At 43.5% G+C, this 18410-nt stretch overlaps 1 protein-coding gene across 1 annotated transcript in view; it reads right to left on the bottom strand.

Annotated features, from left to right (window-relative positions):
- MORN1 (MORN repeat containing 1) overlaps positions 1–18410 on the bottom strand; it is a 66834-nt gene that overhangs the window by 44116 nt on the left and 4308 nt on the right. Inside the window, 6 exon segments of the mRNA XM_043993864.1 lie at positions 6476–6563; positions 7862–7952; positions 12172–12189; positions 12192–12281; positions 13631–13729; positions 14629–14700. Coding sequence (XP_043849799.1) covers positions 6476–6563; positions 7862–7952; positions 12172–12189; positions 12192–12281; positions 13631–13729; positions 14629–14700 — 458 coding nt within the window.

Below are 18410 nucleotides of genomic sequence, written 5' to 3'. Positions count from 1 at the left end.
TATTGCTTCAAACAAGCAGGCAATGAAACTCAAGTTGATTCTAAGGGAAAATGTTGCAGGTGAAAAAGCCCATCCGGCTAGCCACCTGTTTAGTGCAGCTAACAGGTGTACCAAACAGCAGGCCTTCCTCTGGGAAAGAAGATAAACTAAACCCAGCCAAAACAGACAAAGCAGCAGCGACGGGGACAGACCGGAACACAGCATCTGCTTCCTGGGCCCTGCACAACTGCCAGAGGAAGCGGGAGAAAAGGAAGAACAGGTAGGCAACATTTCTAATGTGAAAACAAATGTTTGAGTTCATTAAATAACACGCCGACTCCATTTACACGCCATCAGGCTATCTCCTCATCTCAACTGTGTACAGATATTTATTCATGTGTTCAAATCAAACATAGCCTTAATACCGACCATGGAGTCTTGGCAGTGGGGCCGTGTTCAAATGAGGCCATCTTGGAATTTCCAGTCCAGGGACCTGCGTTCTATTTGTATTTATTCATCGAGGCTTTATGCCCTGCCAATGTCCAAAGGTTTGGAGACAGTTTATAAGATTAAATGAAAGGCAAAATTGAATAATTAGGGATCCCAAACAGATTGGAGACTGACAGAAGCCTAGTAAGGAGACACTATCAGGCAGCAGAGAGGGAGAGACGAGATGACTCTCGGTATCCAGTTGGCTAAGGAAAAAAGCATCAGACCCATTGGGCTTTGTGATTTTCTTTTTCTGACCAAAGAAAACACAAAGACATTTATCTGTACAGACAAACCTTTTTCCTGAAACCAAACTGAGCCAGTGACATATCAAGCGAGACCTTGTCTAAGGGACACTGGGCAACAGAATCCACAGTGCCCTGAACTAGTTCTGCAAGACATGGAAGCTATTCAAGGGGACCCTCCTGGAAAAGGCTGGAGACAAAAAATTCAGTGGTAACTCAGCATGGGCATTCTGCAGCGGGGAATAGAACCACGATGGCATGGCCCAGATAGCTCGCTCTCAGATGATTTTTAACTTGGGAAAATTTTTAGAAAATGTTAATGCAAGCTTATATCATATGGCCTTGTGTCTGATGAGCGGCCCTGTTGCCACTGGCCTCCATTTTTGCTTCAGTCCTATCTTTTCGAGATGCTACAGTAAAACAAAGAAAAGCATTCCAGGGGCAGCTAGGTGGCGCAGTGGATAGAGCACTGACCCTGGAGTCAGGAGTACCTGAGTTCAAATCCGACCTTAGACACTTAACACTTACTAGCTGTGTGACCCTGGGCAAGTCACTTAACCCCAGTTGCCTCACTAAAAAAAAAAAAAGAAAGAAAAAGAAAATAAAAGCATTCCAGTTCTGGCCTTAAGAAAGCTTACTCCTCAGCCTGTGGATGTAGCATAGATGGGGAGCAAGATGTGGCCAAATGAGAACTCCAAAGTGAGCAATAAAACCCTAAATTGGAGCCAAAGGGCTTAAAGGGAATGAGAGAAAATGGAAAAACAGTTATAGAAAAATTCACTTCTCTGTTATCCCTTCAGATAACAGTCCATGTCTCTGTCTCTGTCTCTCTCACACACACACACACACACACACATTCTGTCTCTCTGTGTCTCTGTCTCTTTGTCTGTCTGTCTGTCTCTGTCTCTCTCCTCCGGTGGCTCCCTATTGCTTCCAGGAGCAAATACAAAATGCCTTTTATTTGTCCCTCAAACAAGACTCTCCATCTCTGGGCTCTGGACATTCTCTTTGGCTGTCCCCCATGCCTGACTTCCCTGACTTCTTTTAAGTCCCAACTAAAATCCCACCTTCTACAAGCAGTCTTTCCCAGCCCCTCTCCATTACAGTTCCTTCCCTCTCAGATCATCTCCAAATTTTGAGGTAGTAAAGACTTGTCTGCAACATATCAATAAGTCCAATGAGGTTACCCATCCCATCCGTTGTTGGACAGTTCTGTTGGGAGATTCTTTCTTATTGAGAGTCAACATCTATTTCCTTATAACTTCCTTCCTCACTCTGTCCCTCTGGGACTACTTGGACAAGTCTATTCTCTTTCCCCACAGGCCATTCCCTCAGTCCAGAAGCAGCAAAAGCAAGAGTTAGGGCAGAGGACCTGAGCCCAGCGGGGAAAGAGCCAATGGAGCACCCTGGACTCCAAACGACTAAGAGGGTGCAAGGCACCCATGTGTTAATGACACAGAGACACCAGAAGGAACCAGTTCCATGATCCTGACCTCAGTGAGAGTCCATGGAAATGGAAGGGAATGCACATATTCCCAGCCAGCTTCACCAGAGAGGTGCAGAATTCCTCAAGCATCTCTCCTCCTCGATCTGCATATGGGCCCCACTATGGTGCCCCTCAGTTAAAAAGAGGTTCTCTTGGTTGTTTTGTGGGCTTTCCCTTGTTCCACATCATCTTCCCACGTAGATAAAACCACTGGGCTAGAGAATTGTTGGTACTGAGGGCAACATCCCCAAACGGATGCTTTGTCCTGAAGTCATTTCTCCATTCCTGAAGGACTTACCCTTTGCAGAGGCTATAGCCTGAGTTGCCTTCAAATACTGGAAGGTAGCTTCCATGTCCCCTCCCAATCTTCCCTTCTCTGGGCTGAACATCCCTGGCTCCTTCACCTGGGGCTGCTGCGAGGTAGGCTCAAGGACTCTCTTGTTTCCAGCTGTCCTTCCCAGCACTTGCTTTGGCTGGTCACTGTCCCTTTTTTTGTTTCTGGGCAATAAAGGTTAAGTGACTTTCCCAGGGTCATACAGCTAGTAAGTGTTGTGGTAAAAAACGTAAGTTTTAGCTTAATCATTTGAGAGTTGAGCGCATGCTACTGAAGTGGCTTTTGAAGGACCGCCCTTTTGGGGAGGAGACCACGACGAATGGCCGTGCGCCTGCTGCTGCTTGGAGAACTGGCCAAGCATGCCGTACTTCCGGGACGCCAACTTAAAACTGAGAGTGGAACAGAAGTTCTCGCTGTCACTCTGGCTTTGCAGCTTAGCCCTGACAGTGCAGGCTTTTGGTGGTCACCTCTGGTTCTCGGCCTGGCAGGCAGTTTTGGGATTTGGTGAGTTTTATGATGGAATATAGACTAAGCTTAGATCTAAGATTATTCATTTGTATTTCTACTTTCCTATTTCCATAATCAGTATCACCTTTTTGTTGTCTAATTAATTCCCAAACAATAAAAGCTAATCTCTCACTGATTAAAGCTCAGAGGCTTCTTTTTCTTAGTGGTCTGGGAGATATATAAGGGAAAAGTTAAAGGGAAGGTTTAATGCTCGTATATCCAATTTTAAATCTCACAGTGTCAAGTGCCTGAGGCCGGATTTGAACTCAGGTCCTCCGGAATTCAAGGCCAGTGCTTTATCCACTGCAGTGCCACCTGGCTGCCCCTCACTGTCCCTTCTAAATGTGGCCCCGATCGCTGGACACAGAATTCTGCTTTTTACATCAATCTGAAAGTAAAATCCACCTGTGTGCCTTCCCTCTGGCTGCTGACAGCTCTCTTGCTAAGCTTCTCAGAGCTGAAGGGGAAAACAAAAGGCTGATCCGGGCTGACCCCTAGGCTTTTGGTTTGGGACCAGACCTGTGGTTTTATCAGCATAGGGAACTCCTTTTGCTATCTGCTCTACATCTCAGACTCTGGTCCAGTGACTTATCAAGGGTCACATGGCCCCTCCGTGTCAGTATTCAGCCCAGGCCTGCCTGACTCTCATCATGCCTCTACCAGTTATCAGGGAAAAAATATCAATCCGGTCAATAACCAGCTTTTTGTGTGTGTGTGTGTGTGAGGCAATTGGGGTTAAGTGACTTGCCCAGGGTCACACAGCTAGTAAGTCATCAAGTGTCTGAGGCCGGATTTGAACTCAGGTCCTCCTGACTCCAGGGCCGGTGCTCTATCCATTGCGCCACCTAGCTGCCCCCAATAACCAGTTTTTGACTGAAATGTGTGCATGCACATGGGGGTGGGGAGGAGACACAGCCTTAAAGGAATTTTCCATATCTGGGTCTCATTTTCTTCATCATTTAAAAGGGAGATTGGACTGGGTGTCTCCTTCTGGGACCATGTGCACGAGGCCTGGCTTGTCTTCTGCATGTAGGTGTCATCTCCTCTCCCTTGGGCCCTGGAGCTGTCACGGTTAGTTACCGTTGACAACTTCCTACATTTGAGGGGAAGCCTCAGCAATTGCCAAACTGGGTAAAATGCAGGAGAAATACATCATGGACAGAGAGTCATTCTTACACACCCTTCACTAAACACGCCAAGGAGCACCAAGCTTTTAGAACTGTGAAGAAACGTGATTCAAATTTGTATGGGGCCCACAAGTAGAAAATACTGATTTAACAAGCAGAGGAATTGAAAACACTGTGCAGTCCTTACCAGGCTTCTGTTAGGCAGATTGACGGGGTTTATAGACTGGTTATGCATGCCTAATGACAGTATGATACATTATAGTTAAGACAGTACAAGTAGTTAAATCGTGATAGCAAACTTACCCGTGAATTTCCTTGTTTTTATTACTTTCTGACATACCAATGCACTCTTTAAAATCGCATGTGTGAGGGGAATGCTAAGAGCATGTTTTTATTGAAATTTATTTTCTGCACATTTCATAAATCTGTGGGTTTCCATGTGAATGCTTAATAAATCAGCAATAAATCAGCAAAGCATTGTTTGGATCCCAAATTGTGTGACATTTTCCCATTGAACGTATTCCCCCACTTTTGAACACATTTAAATTGTAAATTTAAGTATAGTTCTAAACATTTACAACCCCAAAGGGAGAAGTGAGCATCTCACTCGGAGGTGGGGAGACCCTACCCCGATGCTAGAGAGCCACCTAGTGGACATGAGCTGCCAAGGCCAGGAGGAGGCCGTTGCTGTAATTACCATAGAATACCATTTAGCAGTTTTTTTCAGGAAGGTAGAAATGGGGCTCCCTTGCTATCAACCTGCCCGTCATTCTTTTCTTATGGGCTCCCTGGTATTCTGGAAGGGTGGGTAATTCTTCCCTGTGTAAGGTGAGAGTGACTCAGTTACCCCAGGCCTGGGGTCCTGCCCTAGGAACTCAGAAAGAGGAAGTGCCTGCATCCATAATCCCATGCCCTAGCTCCCTCGCTTGCTGCCCGCAGCAACTGAGTAACTATGGACGCTCCCAAGAAAGGGGCAGACAGAGCGACCGAAACCTGCTGATGAGCCAGGTGGCCAAGCGGGCCCCGCTGGACTGTGGTCCTGCACCTTCCCATGAAGCTGTGGGGGATGCGGCTGAGGACTGCGCAGACAAGCCAAGAGGTCCAGGCAGAGAAAGACTATAAGTCCTGGGAAGGTCACTTGCTGTTGGCAAAGCACTTTGTTATTTTCACGGCCATTTGTTTTTCCTGGGGACGGAGAATAAAGCCCTTGAAAATCGCCCTGGTGAGGCATTCTGGGGCATGGAGCATGGCAGACATGTTAACAGATAGATAATCAGCAGGAGGAGCGTTCTACTTCCTGGATTCATGCATGGATGGCATTCCTGCGTTTCTTGGGCAATGAGAGGCGACAGATCATGTGCTCCCAGGGGCACCAGGGAGGGCCTGCTCTCCTGTGTGAAAACCTGTGCCTTAAATCTCACTTTTGCCAGTCTTCCTGCTTACCTTAATGAAACGCGGCATCGAGTCTAAAAACAGGTTTCCCGGAAGCCAAACACGGTGATTATTCCCAAATTGCAATATCATTCCCACCGCCCAAGTTTCTTTTTTTCATTCTGCGCCCAATACCTCTTGGCTGCCCCAGCTCTGAAGGGCACTATGGTGCACACTCTTTGCAGGGAAGAGAACTCTCCATTAGTCACTGCTCTCGGTGTGGAAGGGAGCCAGGGAACGCCAATTCTCATTCTTACATAAACCTAGCAAGGTCTCCTTGTGGCTTCCTTCCACTGTGGCCTCTGATCTGAGGTTTAGAAAATAAAACCATTTGTCTCGACTAAAGAAACAACCTGGAGGCAGATTGAACTGGGGCCACGAGAGCAGGTGAAGTGCATTTTATAAAACCCTAACGCCATTTTGCCCAAAGTGTGAATCGGCAGCGAGAGTTCCTCCTTGAAACGATGAGGAAATGCGACATTTGCCATGAAATGAATTCATGTGGCAAAGACTCATGAGGGGCCTGTTGTTCTTGTGGAGGATGGTTCGAATGGAGCAAGGTCTCAGAAATTCTGCTCAGACGGATTCTCGGTCTTCCCAGAGTAGGAGGCGGATGGGCGGGCTCATGGGGCTACACAGAGCTAATGATGGACAGGACCTCCAAAGGCATTGCGCTCAACACTTAAAGTGGAAGGTGAAAGAAGTGAGGCCCGGAGCAGGGAAAGCACTAGCCCAAGGTCACATGGGTCCATCGCAATACTGACCTGGAGAACAGGGAACACACATCACCTGCCTGAGAAACCATCGGCTTGGATGTGGCCATTCCCTCCCTGGAGGGGCCCCTCATGTGACGCCCCTAAAGAGGCTTCCCAGGTACCTCATACGTCGATCCATCCGCACAGTACAGCACCCCGTGGCCCTGGCGCCGGTCCAGAATCCAGTCTCCTTCATATTTATCGCCATTGCTAAATCACATAAAGAGAGGAATCAGGCTGGAAGCGAGAGGCTGACCAGTTGGTTAGACAGAACGTTCTGCTGGCCCAGGCCTTTCCACCTAGTCACCTGCTGTTGGGCGGCAAATGGTTCCCTCACGAAAATGGAATCCTATAGAAGATGAGTTGATGGGCCTCACAACAAGATTTTGGCACTCGCCTGGGGAAGTGGGAGACCAGCTGACAGGGAGTGATTCAGATGGATTCCTGTGACTAGTGTTCAAGACTTTTCCACCAGCGACTGAAGCAAAAATAGATACCGCACAGATGGTTCTTTATGAAATCCTACCTTTTGCCTCGTCCCTGATTTTGGAAGGCCCACAAAAGGGAAAAGTCCTGAGAACCTTGCTGTTCAGTCACTCAAATGAAAGGCTTGTCATTCCTCACACAAAGGCTGGGACGGGCCTGCTTACAGTGCAGGGAGATCAGTATTTTTCTAACCCTTGGGAGGTCCCCAACACTTCCTTTCTATCAGTGCAGACTGTTTTATTCGGTTGAAAAGGTACGGGGTTGGCAAGTTCCAATAAAAAAAGAATGTAGAAGAATAAAAAGAAAAAGATGTTTCATATTTTTCACTACATTAGCTAGTTTTTACTGCATATAAGGATGCCACAAGCAGAATTTTGCATGTGAGAATCTGCCTGAAGAATTTGTTTTAAATATGTTTAAAACATATAACATTCTGCCTTGCTTCTGAAAGGAGAAAGCCGATATATTGCCAGAGAGTGTCATCTTTCAAATTTCTTACAAGCTTTCACTGTATAATCTACACAGATATTGAGTGATCTTGAGACTAAAATCGAGATAGATACTCAAGGATAAGGTTGCAAGGTTTGGGGAGGGCGGAAAGAGAGAAGAGGTTGGTTTGTTTGTTTTTTAAGGGTATGGATTTTTTCTTATTAAACAAGTATAGTGATGACTGATTTTTAACAAAGAAGCAAGCGGTTTAAAATGTATTTTAACTAGCATATGAGTGTTTTGGAGAGGGAAGCAAAACTATGGCTAAAAACAGTGGGGGGGGTGGTTTATATATCAGTGCTTTTCAGGATATATGATTCTCCATATAATCTCACACACACACACAGAGTTCTATCGATTACAAAAGATATCTCATGTGTTCAATGAATCCATTAGGTAGGGAAAATGCAGAATAGGAAGCCTGGGTTTCATGAATTTGAGCCCAGATTTGTTTCTCATCTTTTTGGACTTGACACAACATTTCACAAGGAAATAAACAATTTTCTTAGGGATCCTGAATCAATAAGACTTACTGGAAGATCATCTGTCCCACACCATGCTTTTTATTTTCGTGAAATGAGCCTTCGTAAATTTGTCCATTTTTATCAATGAGGGACCCATGCCCTAAAGAAAAGAAAAAGAAAATTAAATTTCATACATATGATAAAAAAAAAATCATGCCTTATGGCTATGATAAAAATCTGTTAGCTCTAGCCAAGATGGTTTTTTGTTTTTGTTTTTGTTTTTTTTAACTACAGAAGAAATCTTCACTTCCCAATAAGGATAGGGGTGCTTTAGTTTAGATAGTCCATTTAATGGGTTTTCACCCCTTACAGGCCCAGTATAAATCTCAAGAGAATATGGCTTCATCAAAGTTTTTCACTGTTTTCAGGTGGTTCTGGAAAGCCCAGAAATGTCATGGGAATATTTCCATTGTCATTTCTCCTTTCTGACAAAATTAAAAAATGGAAGCGCTGTAGGTAGTTTGATTAACTTTTAACCAAAATTATTAAAATCATAGTTTGTTTTTTTTTACTCCGGGGGGCTTCTCAGTAACAATAATCAAAGTACCTTTCTAGCACATTATATGAGGAGGAGTGATCTGGGTCCATTTTAGGCATTTTTATGAAGTGCAGATACATTCATCTTACTGTGCCCAGTTTTCTCATCTGTAAAAGGAGATGCCACTGAACATTCTGTGGTGCTATAATTTGAGGGTTTATCTGTGATTTCTTGAATCTCAGAATCCATAGTCATTTTACTTAAAATCAGTTGTTAAATAGCTAGAAAGTGATAAAGAAACATTTGCATTTAACTTGGCATCTTTTGAAAATAGGTAATCGGGGCAGCTAGGTGGTGCAGTGGATAGAGCACCGGTCCTGGAGTCAGGAGTACCTGAGTTCAAATCCGGCCTCAGACACTTAACACTTACTAGCTGTGTGACCCTGGGCAAGTCACTTAACCCCAAATTGCCTCACTAAAAAAAAAAAACCAAAAATAAAATAAAATAAAATAAAATAAAAATAGGTAATCACCAGGCAGCTAGGTGGCCCAGTGGATAGAACACCGGCCCTGGAGTCCCGAGGATCTGAGTTCAAATCCGGCTTCAGACACTTGACAACTAACTAGCTGTGTGACCTTGGGCAAGTCACTTAACCCCAATTGCCTCACCAAAAACCAAAAAACAAGAACAAACAAAAAAATAAATAAAAATAGGTAATCACTTGGAGGTGTAAATGGAAGGGAATGTAGGACTCATCTGCAGGACCAATGATGGAAGGACTCCACGTATCTCTGTGGTATTTGGGTTTTCATACACTGGAATTTGACCTTGGGATCAGATCACAGGGCATGAGTCCTACTGAGTTAGAAGGGGAGTTTTTCTTCTTTCCTCTTCTGTGGCGGAAACTATCAACAGGTCTCTCCAGATGTAAATAGTGAAGAACAAATTCAGTCAGCCAGGTGACAAGCATTTATTAGGCATGTATCATGTGCTAGGTGCTGTACTGTGTAGTTGAGATACAAAGAAAGGTGTGCACTGTGTGTGTGACATATATACATATATGACAATGGATAATTATATATATAATATATATGTGTGTATATATGTACATCCTTATCTCCCTGTCCTCAAAGGGCTCATGTGGTCAGGGAGGAAATCACATGTAAACCGTCAGGCATTCACAAGCTACACCCCGAGGAAAGAGAAGGCCATGTGGGATAGGGAAGTGTCAGCATCTGGGGAAGCTGAGAGGCAGAGGGGAGGAGGGAGGCATTCCAGGTGTGGAGAGGGAGACAGAAGGTGGAACCATTGGAGGGACTACGCCGGGCACTGCAATGAGGCCAGCGGCAAAGCAGGTGGAGGAGAGACGAGTAGGAGGAGACTGGAGAGACAGAAAGGGGCCAAGTGGCGGAGAGCTTTGGAGGCCAAGCGGAGGAGCCGATACTTGATGCTGGGAGCTCCCGGAGCAGGGGCAGTGAGATGGTCAGATGGCACTTTAGAAAACTCAGCTGAGTGGAGGCTGGATGGGAGCTGGCTGAGATCAAAGGCCAGGAGACCAGGGAGAAGACGGTCTCATAGTCCAGGTGAGGGATGATATGGGTGTGAACTAGGGTTGTGCTTGATTGATTTGGGAGAGGGGGATCCACACCGGAGATGTTGTAAAGATAGAAATGACCCTATTTAGCAACCAGTTGCATGTGTGTAATGAGAATAAGGGGTTGAGAATAGTAACAACGATAATAGCAGCATTTCTCAAGTGCTTTAAGGTTTGTGAAGCGGTTTACAAATATTGCTTCATTTGTTCCTCACTCAACTCTGGAAGGTGGGTGCTCCTATTATACCCATTTTTCAGATGAGAAAACTAAGGTTAAGGAGGTAAGTAACTTGCCTGGCATCACACAGCCAGTAACTGCCTGAGACCAGATTTGAACTCAGGTCTTCCTGACTGCAAGCCCAGAGCTCTAGCCACCCTACCGGCTAGATACAACAAGGTTGTGAGTCTTGATGCCCGGGTGGTTGGTGCTGCCTTTGACAATTTCAGGGAAATTGGGAAGAGAAAATGACTTGGGGGGAAAAGAGAATGAATTTTGTTTTAGATGTGTGGAGTTTGAGATGCCTATAGGACATCTAATTCAAGAGTTTAAGATGTTCCAAAGGTAACTGGAGCTCAGGAGAGAGCCTAGGAATGTGTATACATGCGTGTATATATCTATGTGTGCATGCGTGTATATGTATATATGTACATATGTATTTAAAATCTGTTCTCTCCTGAGATATATGTAAATGTCTTTATATAGGTATATATTTATAGAGAAGATATCTAAATATCTTTATAGATACACATAGGTAGCAAAATATATATCTATCCAATGACATATGTAACTATATATATATATATATATATAATGCTATCTATCTATCCATCTATCATAGTGATGATAATGGAACCCATGAGAACGGGTGAGATCACTAACTGACACAGGACAGAGAAAAGGGGCCAGGAAAGAACCTTGGAGGACTACCACCTGTAGAGTAACCAGCATAAAGAACCAGCAAAGGAGACCAGGAAGAAGCTGTTGGACAGATGGGAGGAGACCCAGGAGAGAAGGGTATTATGAAAGACTAGGGCATCCAGGAGGAAAGGGTGATCAAGAGACTCGACTACAAAGGGGTGAGCCAAGAAGAATGACAATTGGGAAAGGCTAATAGAAAAACAAGGAAAGGGCTGGTCCATTTCGGTCAAGCAAAATAAGTCATTGTTGTCTTTCAGTCAGAGACCCTCAACTGGAACCTATATTTTTATAAATTACTATGAAAATATTTATAGTTGTAACATGTAGAGAGGAAGCCGAGTTTGTGACTCTCTCATATTTAGATATATCTCTCCTTCTTTTAGACTATAACCTACGAGAAGAGGAAGATTTGAGTGTTTTACCAGAAGGTGGTCATTGGAAATTCAACAAACTACATAGGACTTATTGGCATGGATGACCTTCAGAATAAGAGGGTTAAACACAAAGATAGGGGAAGGGGGGAAGAATATATGACAATACTGTTAGCTATTAGGAGAGAAGTTGAAAAATTGAACCTTTCTGCAAAGATTATGCTTAAAATCTTTTGATCTGAGCAAAGGATACTTAAGATGACAATCCGGCTTGTGTTTAAAATAAAATATGCCTGACTTTACAAGAGTTATGGAAGGGATGATAGGAAATGTCTTTATGGATAGAAGGCCAGCCAGGGCGTCTGCCTCAGACATATGGATGTCTGACTAGGGGCAAGCCACTTAAACTCTCAGTATCCCAAGAAACTCTCTAAGGCCAAGACAGAGAGGAGTGGCCAATCTGCATGATGAAAGGGATTCTCTACACGAAGAGGGTCCCCACACTGACAAAACCCCAAGTACAAACCAAAAAAGAAAAAAAGAATGGATTTGTTGTTATGTTTTCATTCACTGGTCAGTAGAAGCGAGCAAGCATTTAAGAGTGAGCTTACACTGCCTCCAGATGCTGGTTGGAGTGACTGTTGAGCCCAAGTTCCATTCATATGGCTTTAGGCGACACTAGAGATGGGCATAAACTTATCAAAACCTCTCACAGATATTGAGATAGTCAGACTATATCATTTCACTGGTGTTTTTCAAAATCTGAACGTGCAAGTCACGGTCGACACAGTTACCCAGAAGTAGCTGTGCCTTGACCAGATTATATATAAAAGAAAAAAAGCCAGAAGTCTTTGGAAATGAAAGGACATCAAAAATTTCCTTGAGACTGAATTTGGCAATGGGCATTTTCTAGACAATTGTAAATGGTGCTTAATTATGCTTAAACAAAAACATACCTTCTCTCACTCCATGGAAAATTCCCCTTCATATTTTCCTCCATCTTTGTACTTCATTATTCCATGACCTTGAAGTTCACCTAAAAGAAACTGCCCAGAATAGGTGTTTCCTGGAATCAGATAAAAGAGAAAGGAAAGAAGTATTTTCAGATTCATCAATGGTTTTCTTGTTTATTATTTCTGTTTTTAATGTTCCAGGTGCTGTTGCAATGTCGTTCTTGCCTTTAGACCAATAGTGGCCAACACTGTACTGTTGGAATGAATAGTGATTCATTGAATGAAGAGTGATCTTCTCTCTCTTTTTAAATTACCTACTCTGTGTAATGAATGGGAGAACAGGGCTATTATTATTTAAAACTAATAAATCATAATCTATGTTCCCTGAGGTTGGGAAAACTAAAGGCCCTTAAAAGTTGTTGGTCCTAGATTCAATGAAACATTTTGTAGGTAGTATAGGAAGTACTTCAATGTTGTGTTTCCCTTACCCCTGTGTGAGTGTGAGTGTGAGTGTGAGTATGTGTTTGAATTTGAGAGAGAGAGAGAGAGTGTGTGTGTGTGTGTGTGTGGTTCTTTCGGTTTTCTATATCCATGCCTAGAAATATGAAGTTTGGCCGTGAATGACCCACTCTTTGCCTGAAGGCATGGTGTGGATCCAAGTCACTCACAGAATACCTGATTCACTCTGTATTTGCTAGGGAAATGAAATCAGAACTCTAGCAGAGGATGCTCTCAGGAGTTTGTACCAAATTCTTTAAGAATTTTTTACTAGGGGCCACTAGGTGGCACAGTGGATAAAGCACTGGCCCTGGATTTAGGAGGACCTGAGTTCAAATCCAGCTTCAGACACTTGACACTTACTAGCTCACTTAGCCCTCATTGCCCCACAAAAAAGAAAGGAAGAAAGGAAGGAAGAGAAAAGAATTTTTTACTAAACCCAGCAAATCCAGACACCCCTGAAAACTCATTTTATGCTAGGGTTCCTGATTGTGGTATAGAGCTAAAGTCATTAGTTTTTTTGTTCTTTCTCTCTCACCTCCCTACAAATGAACTATGTCTTTAATAACTTAAAGAAAAGGAAAAATAAAGAAAGAATAATTAATTGTTCTTTCCCTTCCCCACAAAGTGAGCTAGGGAAATCTAATTTGCCAATAGGGCTATAACCTCTCCTATCTGCTATAGCATTCAGCATAGAGGTAGGCATGAAGACACTCAGTTGAATGGAATTGAACAGCATGTGAGAATCTCCAGTCTTAGTTCACAGAATATCGACTGAACTTCTCAAGGGTTTTCGCCAGTGTGTGGAAGGGGTTCCTTGTAGAATGCAGCCGCTGCAAACGATCTTTGATCTCAAGCTGCAGATAGAAAATCTTTCCTGGGCCCTTCCAAAGCTGGGGATCCATTTACAATACAGATGCTTTGTGAAAATTAGCAAACAGGACACAATCAAACAAAAACTAACCTGATGATGCCCAGTAACGCTTTCCCCTTCCTATAATCTCACCATCTACAAATTCACCTTCATAGTAACTTCCGTCCTTAAATAACAATTTTCCATGACCTAATGAAATGATAATAATAGTTCACATTTATTTAGCATTTTTAAGGTTTGCAAAGTGATTCATATACATCATTGTAATTCAAATTCCAGCTCAGTAAAATATGAAAACCTTTTCCCCATAATAATAAATCTTTAAGTTGGTAGATACTCGGGTTTCAGAGTTGGGAAGCTGGCCTCAAGATTTGTTGGTTCTTTTATCTGGGCCCACCACACAAAGTCAACATGTGACCTTTGAAAGTCACCGGAATGCAAAGCATTCCAGATAGTTCTACAATACTAACCAAAATATTATTAGGCATTTTGATATCATTGTGTCTCAGTCCAATGTGTACAACGATGATAAAGGCATTAAAATGCAATTAATATTTAGCTTAGTATCCTTCAAGAACCTTGGGAGTCCTTCTAGAAATGCCCCCTGAATACACATTTGATCATCGTTATCTCTCTTAGTATGAGGTCAAAACAACAACACGTTCAGTAGCCACAGTAGTATTACAGAAGGAGGAAAGAAAAAAATGATGCTAAAAAGGTCCTTCATCCAAGTAAGGCTTTGAGAAAACAAATGGTGGGGTGCGAGAGTCAAACTGAAACTGAGTAGAAATGGCGATCTTCTAGACAGTTTCAGAAAGGACATGACACGGTTCCGAATTTAAGAATGACAATTCTTAAACATCTTATACAACCATCTCCCATGGACTCTGGCACACAAGGCTCTCATCTTGCAGCTTATGGGGGCTGCCACTTGAAGGGCTGGCTAAGAAGCCCAGAAGTTGCTATCATTTTAGAAGATTTAGCCAACATTTTAAAAGCTGGTTTATTTCTTTAATTTTTTTTTTAGACTTTGAGCCAATTTTCCTTCTCTGTTGACAATGGGGGGGGAATGCATCTCTTGTTCTTACCATGTTTCTTGCCATCTTTCCATTCTCCTTCATATCGAAAGAAGGTATTTTGATAGAGATAGTGCCCATAACCTGAAGACAGAAGAGAGGCCAGATGTATTTCCACCGAGTTCAATGAGCATCTGTCTATTCCATACTTAGGATGTGCCAGGCACTGTACCCAGACTGGGGATATGACCCCCCAAATGGGCATTTAGCCCTTGCCCCCAAGTTTACCCTGTACTCATTTTATTTCCTTTCTCCCCTCTGCTGCTGCTGTTGTGCCCCTTGCAGAGTCCGCTGAAATGGCTGATCTCATCCTGCTCCTTGGATACCCGGCTCCAGCAGCCTCCTTCCCCGCCCTGCTACAGGTCTCAGAGCTTTCCTTTCTGCCCTCCACCCTCCCTCTGTATCTCTGCCTCGTTGGGACATTATGGAACAAGATGCTTCGCACCCTGGGGGCCCCTCTCCCCTCCCAGCTTCCTTTTGGGGGTTTTCTCTTCCCATCAAATTGTCAACTTCGTACTGTTCCAAGCACATAAACGGTGCTTAGTAAATGTTTGTGGAATTGCATCTTGGTTCTCGTTCTACCTGCCTCCCTGCTCCCTCTCAGATAGCTTTTGCTGGTTCATACAATGTCCGCTCAGTGTGGGCACACCCCCAGAGTGCTGTCGGGGATCGCTGACTTCTCTCTTTTTGATAACCTCATCTGTTCCCACAGGTTCAATGATCATTTCTATTCAGATATCTCCCAGACTCATACATTTAGTCACAGCTAGGTGGTGCAGTACAGGCCAGGAATCAGAAAAACTCATCATCTTGAGTTCAAATCCAGCCTCAGACACTTCCTAGCTCTGTGACCCTGGGCAGGTCACTTCCCCGTTTGCTTCAGGTTCCTCATCTGTCAAATGAGCTGGAGAAGGAAATGGCAACCACTCCAGTATCTCTGCCAAGAAAACCCCAAATAGGGTATGTTTTGGAAAAATTAACTAAAACTGTGTTTTTAAAAATTAATTGCTATTGCACCAGTTTTGGCAGTAAGCATTTATTATTAATATTACACACACACACACACCAGTAAAGAACTGACAAGCAGGAGAAAAGTCCCAGAAGACCCATGCTGTCTCTAAGAAAGCCAGCATGTGGTCTTAAGGAGAGTTCAGAAAAGCTACTCTGTTCTAAGGGGGAGAGCCCTCATCAAGAGAGTCAAGCACCAGCTGAGAAAGAGCGAGCTTGGGGCCTCTTCCAATTTTTATCCTCTCTTGATAGATATGCCTACCCTTCTGACCTAGCTATACCCATACTGTTGTTGTTTGTCCTTCATTCTTTTTGGGTTTTTTTTGGCAACTGGGGTTAAATGACTAGCCCAGGGTCACACAGCTAGTAAGTGTTAAGTGTCTGAGGCCGGATTTGAACTCAGGTCCTCCTGAATCCAGGGCTGGTGCTCTATCCACTGCGCCACCTAGCTGCTCCCTGTCCTTCATTCTTAAAGAGGACCATGACATCGGGGTGATGTCATGACTTGCAGTGAATTGGCTTTAAGTGAGGCAGGGCTATGCAAAGTCACCAGCCTCACTCTCTCCTCTAAAGCCATCTGGGTCCAGGGGCAAAACATATCAGGATGACTGGAAATGGCTCTGGATGTTTAAGGCAATTGGGGTTGAGTGACTTGCCCAGGACCATACAGCTAGTAAGTGTCTGAAGTTAGATTTGAACTCAGGTCCTCCCAACTTCAGGGCTAATGCTTTATCCATTGTACCACCCAGCTGCCCCACCCAAAGAGATCAGAGATATATGGAAAGGAACTAGGTGTACAAAGATGCTTTTAGAAACATTACTGGTTATAGCAAAGAATGAGAAACAAAGTGGATTCCCATCCACTGAGAAATGGTTAAACCAAATGTGTTATAGAAATATTACAGAATATTAATGTGCTGTAAGAAACAACAGATGGGACGGATTTAGAGAAACCTGGAAAGACTGGAGTAAGCAGAACCAGAACATGCAAGGAATCCCACATTGTAAAGGAAACTGCTGTGGAAGACTTGAGAAATCTGATCAAAGAAATGACCGATCCTAACTCCAAATGACAGAGGAAGAAGCATGTTTCCCACTTCTTGTCAGAGTGGAATATTGTAGGTGTAAAGGAGACACGTGGCTTCAGACACAGCTGGTGTAGGATTGATTTTCCTTAGCTGCCCTTGTTATTTACAAAGGAGGGACTTAATTTGTGGAGTGGGGAGGTTTGAAAGGGAAAAATTAGTGAAAGGGATGAAACAAAAAGAGAAAAGTGCAGCTCAGGCTCTGGGGTTACACTCCCAAATCCCCAGGTACAGTGGCAACTGACGTCTGTCCCCTCCAAGGGCAGCTGCCTAGTTTTCCCCTCAGGATTCTAGGGAATAACTCTAAAGGGTTAGGGATGCTATTGTAGTTCATGTAGATCCCAATAATGTGCTTCCCTCCAATGATTCTCAATCTGCTATCACTTAGCTTACCAGACTTAACTAGCCTTTAGGAATACCAGGTATTGACTAAAGTAGCATAGTAAACGTTACAACTGGTGTGAAACATTCCACTCAGGCTGGGGACACACTCTCACACGAGGCTACTCAGAGTCCTGGGGAGAGTAGGCTCAAACTCAGAGTGTGTCATCCAGCAAATTCACAGCTCCTGCAAGTCCTTTTTTCCCCTTCATGGTGCTCTTAAGAAGTTTCCCAGGGGGCAGCTAGGTGGCGCAGTAGATAAAGCACCAGTCCTGGATTCAGGAGGACCTGAGTTCAAATGTAACCTCAGACATTTGACATTTACTGGCTGTGTGACCCTGGGCAAGTCCCTTAACCCTCATTGCCCCACAAAATTTAGAAGAAAGAAGAAAGAAGGAAGAAGAAGAAGAAGAAGAAGAAGAAGAAGAAGAAGGAGAAGGAGAAGGAGAAGGAGAAGGAGAAGGAGAAGGAGAAGGAGAAGGAGAAGGAGAAGGAGAAGGAGAAGGAGAAGAAGAAGAAGAAGAAGAAGAAGAAGAAGAAGAAGAAGAAGAAGAAGAAGAAGAAGAAGAAGAAGAAGAAGGAGAAGAAGAAGAAGTTTCCCATATACATGGCGCGGTTTTCTCTTAGACTCCCAGTAGAGTCCTAAAGGTACAAATTAAAGAGTCCTAAAGCTACAAATTTGAGCAGGAATGGGGCTCTTCCTGTTTTAACTTTTGACAGCAAAGAAAGTGGATAAAGCAGCTTGCCATCACATGATTCAAACTGTGCTAGTTTGTTGAATTGACTTTACTTCCTGTACTTACATGTTGTGTGTATAATAGCTGTTTTGCCTTGTAATTGTAAGTTGAATTAAGAAATAGTATCTAGTTGGTAGTGACAGTTAATTTCCAAAGCCATTCAGGGTTTGGATGACAGTGGTTGATGGTGGTCCTTCTTGTTCAGAAAAATTTCAACCTTGGTCCTGAGCTCAAAAAAATGGCAAACATTTTTTTTCTTTTCTTATTTTGACACGTTGGAAATACACTGATAATAAAAAGTAATAATAAAATGCCACAATAGGCATGAAACTTCAAATGCTGCCAACTTACGATGGTGTCACTGAAAGTTGTGATGCATGCACTGTGGGGGAGGTGACAAGAGCACCACCCCACTGTCACTACTACTGGACACAGCCATTGTAGTATGAAAAGCAGCCATAGATGACAAGTACATGAATGACCTCCAATAAAACTTTCTTTATAGACATTGAAATCTGAATTTCATACAATTTTCATGTGTCATGAAATATTCCCTTTTGATTTCCGCCCCAACCATTTAAAA

Source organism: Dromiciops gliroides, chromosome 3, assembly GCF_019393635.1.
Source record: "Dromiciops gliroides isolate mDroGli1 chromosome 3, mDroGli1.pri, whole genome shotgun sequence".
Taxonomy (NCBI): Eukaryota; Metazoa; Chordata; class Mammalia; order Microbiotheria; family Microbiotheriidae; genus Dromiciops; species Dromiciops gliroides.
This window is presented reverse-complemented; position numbering and strand designations above follow the sequence as displayed.